Source organism: Sinocyclocheilus grahami, unplaced genomic scaffold, assembly GCF_001515645.1.
Source record: "Sinocyclocheilus grahami isolate Dianchi unplaced genomic scaffold, SAMN03320097.WGS_v1.1 scaffold418.1, whole genome shotgun sequence".
NCBI classification, from domain to species: Eukaryota; Metazoa; Chordata; class Actinopteri; order Cypriniformes; family Cyprinidae; genus Sinocyclocheilus; species Sinocyclocheilus grahami.
The window spans coordinates 27,402-34,760 of record NW_015505597.1 but is presented as its reverse complement, the minus strand read 5'-3'; the positions used below and the strand labels follow the sequence as shown (position 1 = coordinate 34,760).

Sequence of the window (7,359 nt, the reverse complement as noted above, 5' to 3'; positions counted from 1 at the left end):
TTAAAGACAAACTAACAGGTCTGTGAGAGCTAGAATTCTTGCTGGTTGGTAGGTGATCAAATACTTATTTCATGCAATAAAATGGAAATTAATTATTTAAAAATCATACAATGTGATTTTCTGGATTTTTTTTTTGATTCTGTCTCTCACAGTTGAGGTGTACCTACGATGAAAATTACAGATCTCTCCATTCTTTGTAAGTGGGAAAACTTGAAAAATCAGCAATGTATCAAATACTTATTTGCCCCACTGTAGATGAAAAAAATGATTGCCATTTACTAAAATAGACACTTGTACAATTATGCCGGGTGTGTTTATTAAAATTTTTATGCTTTTCTTTTTAATTTATAAAAGTTGTAATTTACTGAACCATGCTTGGGACAGTCACACCATAGGACAATTTTGACATTTGGCTCAAAAATTAAAAAGAAAAATCGAATAGCACTGCAGCTTTTTTAACAACAGTTCCACGTAGGACGAAGAAATGTTTAACGATTTACAGTATTTTAAATAACGACAATATTAATTAATTATATTAATTTTTATCCTGTGGGACAGTGAAAATGCCATGTCACTTCAACTACCTATATATATATATATATACAGTGGGGCAAAAAAGTATTTAGTCAGCCACCAATTGTGCAAGTTCTCCCACTTAAAAATATGAGAGAGGCCTGTAATTTTCATCATAGGTATACCTCAACTATGAGAGACAAAATGAGAAAAAAAATCCAGAAAATCACATTGTATGATTTTTAAATAATTAATTTCCATTTTATTGCATGAAATAAGTATTTGATCACCTACCAACCAGCAAGAATTCTAGCTCTCACAGACCTGTTAGTTTGTCTTTAAGAAGCCCTCCTATCCTCCACTCATTACCTGTATTAATTGCACCTGTTTGAACTTGTTACCTGTATAAAAGACACCGGTCCACACACTCAATCAATCAGACTCCAACCTCTCCACTATGGGCAAGACCAAAGAGCTGTCTAAGGACACCAGGGACAAAATTGTAGACCTGCACAAGGCTGGGATGGGCTACAGGAAAATAGGCAAACAGCTTGGTGAGAAGGCAACAATAATTTGTAGTCATAGACCCACGCATGCTTTGTTTGTGTTACCGTAAAAAGAACATTTCAGAGGAACAAATTATTATTGTTTAGCACAGTAAACATCTATAGAAATATATTTATATAATATATTTGAGAAAAGAGTATTAATAATAAACATGGTCTAAACATTCTTAAAATTGTAGCATTCCTCATGCACTCATATTACTTTTATATCGTATTGTTTTATATTATATAGAGCATGAAAACATCATCGTGTCGTAAGAAATTTAGATACAATGAAGTGCCTGTCATATTCAAAATGTTTCACTCGATTAAAATAAAAATTTAATCAGGAATTATAGTTTGGGAAAAACCCAACTAGTAAATGTGTTCAAGTTTATGCCACAATAACAGGTAAACTAATTCAAAAAATAAACATTACTTACTCATTAGAATGGACTCCTCGGCTGAGTCAGGTTGCGCGTTGCATCTTGTTCCTTTTCTGAGGTAAATCCTGTGTTATTCCTCTCAGCCTGTCTTTTTCCAGAAACAAACAGTAGCCAACATGAACTAGATGAATTCTCGTTTACATGCAGCGAGTCTCATGTGGACGATTGTTATAACAAAAGCCAAAGTAGCTCGTGGGCATGGTCACATTAAAAATAACTAGATCAGACGGAGAAACTGGACATCGCGTTGGTTTCAAACGGATTACTTTATCACAGAATATTTGTTTTCAACACGATTTACTTCATTTAAAAGTAGACACTTCAAGCTTTCTATAGATATATTTCTCATGTCTGTGTGTCATGTATTCGCTGAGTTTCTAAAAGCAGTTCGCGAAGACAGAGAAGACAGAATGCGCAACCTGTTTATTTTCTTTATTTTGCGAAAGCACAAAGTTTTGTTGTTATTGTGAGTGTACACAAATAAAAGTAGACACTTAACAGTTTCGAATGATGTATAACACTTATTTGTGTGACAAAAATCGACAGAGTATGTTTAGTGTCTTTTACACTGATCTTAAAAAAAAGTAAGCTGGTCGTGCCGGCGCGACCGTCGACCCCAGGGAGCAACACTTAGGCCCAATCCCAATTCTACCCCTTAGCCCTTCCCCTTTCCCCTACCCCTCCATTTTGCGCGTTCACGTGAAGGGGTAGGGGTGTCTCGATTCTCTTTTGGTTGGAGGGGTAGGGGTAAGGGGAAGGGCCAGATAGCCCTTCAAACGAAGATTTTTCGGGACCACACTTCAAACGAAGGGGTCTGAATTATCTCAGCGCAAACTGGCTTCAGGGGCAACATGGCTGCCCGAGCGAAGAAAAAGACACATAAATGTAAGCATTTTTGGCATTAATAAAGATTTTAACGAAAAGTAATCATTTGTTTTATGTTACATTCAATCGTGAGTTCATATTTACGGTCATGTTAATCAAAGAAATGTTTGCAAAAAATCGCTAATATTTGCTAACTAACATCATATCATTATATATATATATATATATACTGTATATATGTGTGTGTGTGTCAGTAAGCAGTGCATTAATATAGAATGGTAATTAAAGGCTCTAATGCACACCAGCACACCAGTATGTGTGTGTATTGTAGGAGCTAGACAGCGTATGATGACGTGTGACGTATAGTAGTGGTGTCCCAATTCTTATGGGAATATTTTCACCCCTACCCCTTGACACTCTGTTTCAAGGGACAAGGGGTAGGCGGAGGGGAAGGGGAAGGGGTATAAAATAGAATTGGGATTGGGCCTAAACCTCTGCTATCACCTCTATATCCACACTCTTCTAAAAAGTGCTACAAAATGCGTTGTTAAAAGTCATGGTGTCACCACATGGGGACGTGGTGTGATTTTCATGGCATCTCATCTGGCTGTTTCACAGCCTTAACATTTGCTTCTCTTTTCTGTAATCCCCACTGTTGCCGCCAAATTCAACATTGAAGAATTCATTGCCGGAACACACAAAACCACTAATAGCATGGGAAAACTACCGAAGACTCATTCATAATTGATGCTGTCCAGCTTTAGGAATACATTAGAAATGGAATCCCTGATAAAAATTGCAGGGAAATTCTATCAAGGTGGATGTAGGGTCCCTATTACAACATCAAGATGTTATGGTAGCGCTGTTCTATCTATTTTGTCATAGAGAACACAGAGCAAGCTTGCAACTGGCAAAACCCACAAGCACAATCTTCTACTAAATTCCACAAAGTATGTAGGGGGAACGTCTGTCCTGCAGCCACTTATCGGATGTGTGAGTCTGACTGAAAACAGGTCGGGGGGGGGGGGTTAAATCATCAGGGATTCAGAGTAGGATCATAAAAAAATGCCCTGAGAGTGCAATCGTGCTCCAAGGCTTTTTTCACAATCAGTGTGATGTGTGCAATCATGGGAGTCACAGAGCATTGCGGCAACCCAAGGCAGGCTCAACAGCCACTGTGATGTGAGATTTAGGTCAGGCAGTCAAAAGACAAGAAAGAAAGTAGCGCATGCATTGAGAGTGTGTATCTACACAGGGGTTGATGTCATACTGTGAAATGTCGCTTACTTATTCATTCCCTGATCTCCCTAATGCATTAAAGCTGATTTAATCAGGTGAAATGTATACCACTCACATTTCCCTGTATATTCCAGATATTTTTAACATGACTGGCTTTAAATTTAAGGGGAAAAGCAAACAAATTTCAGACAGCATGGCAGCAACATGCTCATGTATCTTGTCAATGTGACTTCTGCTTTTTACACAAATGATGATGAAAATACCTCAACTTCTGGGAAAACCTTTGTAAACTGTCTCAGCATGTGGGCCAGCAATATATGTACAAAACTCTAATTCAGACACTGTTACAACACTACAGCTTCTGTTTCTCCTTAAGCTTCATCTACAAATGGCACATATAGAATCTTGTAGAATTTCAAACTCTTGAATCAGTGGTGCTATTATGAAGTATCAGCACAAAACCCAACCATCTGATTACCAGAATGTTCATTTTGAAATCAGAGTCTGTAAAATAAACAAAAAAATTAATACATACATAAACTATGCTCTATACTTAAATTTACAGAGTTTATTTGAATTTTTTTTCTTTTTTTTGTGCATATAATACAAATTCAACAGCTAATGGGCAATGCACAATCTTATTTAACAATAAGTTTGAAGTCACAAGGATTTTCATTTTGCTCCAGCTGAGCTAAATTGAATAGGAGTCAAAAATTAAAGTAACTGTTGTCAGGTTAATAGTTTCTACTTAATCTGTTATGCTTAATTACCCATGATGATGTCTGTTGTTTTTCCAAATGTGCTCCCTTTCCTTTCATACATCGATTATTCCCTGCTGCTTCTTTATCACTTTAACATGAATCACAAAAATGATGCTTTGAAGAGAGTGATTACATACTGCATAAGGTAAACAAAGACATATGGTTGCTGCAATCAGTACAAACAGTGCCAACTGGCAGAAACTTCCTCTAAAGTGTGAGGTTTTTGGACACAGGAAATACATTTTCTAATACACAGTGCAAGAAAAATCCAGTTTTGGGCTTGTAGAGGATTTGTTAACTGTTTTAGAAACCCTTAAATAAATAATCACTAGGAAATAAGTTACATTTACATTTTCCTGTGTCACTTGCTCAGTACAGTAGCAACAGAGCTTTCTCCCTCAACCAACCCAAACACTGTTTCCCATCCCTTTCTGCTTGTTCCCCAGTTACCTTCTCCCCAGTTTCCAAACACTCACCAGCCCAGAGGCGAAGAAAACAGCCAACAGAGCCAGGCAGGCACCCATCACAATGAGGAGCAGAAAAACAATAAGTGGGTGCTGCTGGCTCATACGATGGTACGAATCATACAGCCAGTCTGGGGACCTCTGTCTCCGGCCACGCACACCTCCTCCTCCTGTTACATCTCCTCCTGTCCTCTCCAGCAAGTAGCTCCTCTTACGCATGGCCTCCCTCCACATGGAGCTGGCGTTGTGTTCCTCTCTGTTTGGCAGTGGCTGGGGTTTGTGAGGGTCGCGTTCCTCTTCACACAGGTCCTTCAAATGGAGCACTGATGCTCGGGTTGTGGTGCGCGGCCGGTACACCGGCAGGATGGCTTCCACTGTGGTGCGCAGCATTGCTCAGGCAACATATTGAACTGCAGACTGTCAGAGTGAGAGTGAAAGGAAGCAGTGTGTGTGTGCGCGAGTATGTATGTGCAAGGGAGAGAAAGAGAGAGAAAAGGGGGAGAGGGAGGGTCTGGATTGAGGCAAGCAGTGAGGGAGAAAGCAAATGTGAGTGAGAAAGACAGAGAGAAAGGCCAGACAGAAAGGGATGGAGGGGTGGGAAGCGTTTCCTGTCAAGATGATGCGCCAGGTTTTGTTGGAACATCAAAAAATTGTCATCATATACTGATCCTTAAGATGTTTCAGCCCTGCATTATTTTCTTTCCTCTGTGAAAGGTAGAAGCTTTCATTTTCCATACAAGGAAATGGTTTGTAGTTTATACCACCAAGCTCAAAAAAGCAACATAATAGTATCATAAACATAGTATGTCCTTCCCTTGTGCTGGAACTTTCAAATCTAATTTTTGCTGTTGTGTTTGTCACGTAGCACACAAAAGGTGTCAGCAATGTCACACCTGGCACAATATGTCTAAAGATACTTTTTGGGGGGGATTTTAATTGAACAAAACCACAATGCGATCTATAATCCCTGCATTCTCATGAGACCCAATTAAATTTCTTAGCATTCATTTTGAGATGAAGATGGAATTGGAATTTGTAGGCAGGAAATATGTACATGTTTTAAAACAACAGACAGACAGTATACAGTAGCATTATAAAGCATGCAGCCATGCACACAGTAAATGTGCATCAAATAAGACAAAGAGAAAGTGGTCCATTAGGACAATGACACAGCAAAGTGTGGCCACGTATAGTCTTCCAGGAGCTGGAATACAAATAAATAAATAAATACACTGAATATGAAAATTTGAGAGAGTAATTTCGTGCCGATTTGTTTTGATACCATGAGGCACCACTCACTCAATGGCTGCAGATTTCTGGAGGCAATGTAGATTTGCAAGTGAGAGGAAGTAGGAGGGTAGTGAGCCAGTGGATGGTCTGTACACAAGCATCTGTGACTTGAACTTGAGCCACCTCCAGCCAGTGAAGCAAGACAAAGAGAGGTGTAATAAGCACTCTTGGGTTAGTTAAAGAACTTACCAACATAATTCTGGATCATTTGCAGAGATTTTCTTCCTGCATACATTAAGGCAGGGGAATATTGTAATATAGTAAAGGTCTGGTTTTCTTGGCAGTGGTAGGAAAATCCTTGTGACTGGATGATAGGTCCCAACAATGCTGGAAAAAATTTATATAGCCTATAGTTGCAAGGTGGTCAATATTTTACAAACACTTTCTCTTGCAATCTGCAAAATGATCATTATTTTATAAAAATAAGAGGGATCATACAAAATGCATGTTATTTTTTTATTTAGTACTGACCTGAATAAGATATTTCGCATAAAAGACGTTTACATATAGTTCACGAGAAAATAATTGCATTTATAAAAATTTGAAAGTTTACATAAGCTTGATTCTTAGTACTGTGTTGTTACCTGAATGATCCACAGCTGTTTTTTGTTTTGTTTTGTTTTGGTAACCAGAATAACACTAACCACAGCTATGAGCTCTTTTACGTTACAGGCTTAGATTAAACTCTCTTGTCTTTTCCATGCAGTGCCTCCCTTCTCCTTCATCTGTACTACCTCCACCCCCATCTCCCTAGACAGCTTCTAGATTCAGCTTTCTTCCAAATGTCAGGATAGCTTTCTTCCCTCGCCCGGCTTCTTTGTTTAGTCGTTAAGGTGGCTGTCAGATACTGGTGAGCTTTGCAATGAGTACAAGAGAAAGAATACCACACAGAAGTTGCAGTCAGTGACCATTTTTCTTCTTCCAAGACAACCTGCCATTTATAAATATGATCTTAAAAAAAAGGCTCAGTCTGAGGCCTTCCAAATGGATTCTGCTGGGGACAGAAAAATTATTGCAAATTATCAGCTTTCATGTCCACTGTTGAAGCACTGAAGCCCATAATCAGTTTAAGAGCTGGTAAATATAATGTCTTCAAGAGCTGAAAATATGCTTTTTGTAGAAAAAATTAATTGGAGAAAAATTACAGTCAACATAGATATTTCCTAAATTGTTCAAATGCTGTCTTGTTCTGTAGACTTTTAGTCTATATAAAACCCATAACATAAATGGCTTAAAGCATGAAGCTGCGTTTTAATTCCTACTTTAAGACAGCAGA

At 38.4% G+C, this 7,359-nt stretch overlaps 1 protein-coding gene across 1 annotated transcript in view; it reads right to left on the bottom strand.

Moving 5' to 3' along the window:
- adcy2a (adenylate cyclase 2a) overlaps window positions 1-5,232 on the bottom strand; it is a 141,759-nt gene extending 136,527 nt beyond the window's left edge. Inside the window, exon 1 of the mRNA XM_016232739.1 lies at window positions 4,806-5,232. Coding sequence (XP_016088225.1) covers window positions 4,806-5,183 — 378 coding nt within the window. The 5' untranslated portion in view covers window positions 5,184-5,232. The remainder of the gene's footprint in view (window positions 1-4,805) is intronic.
- Between the last annotated feature and the right edge of the window lie 2,127 nt (window positions 5,233-7,359).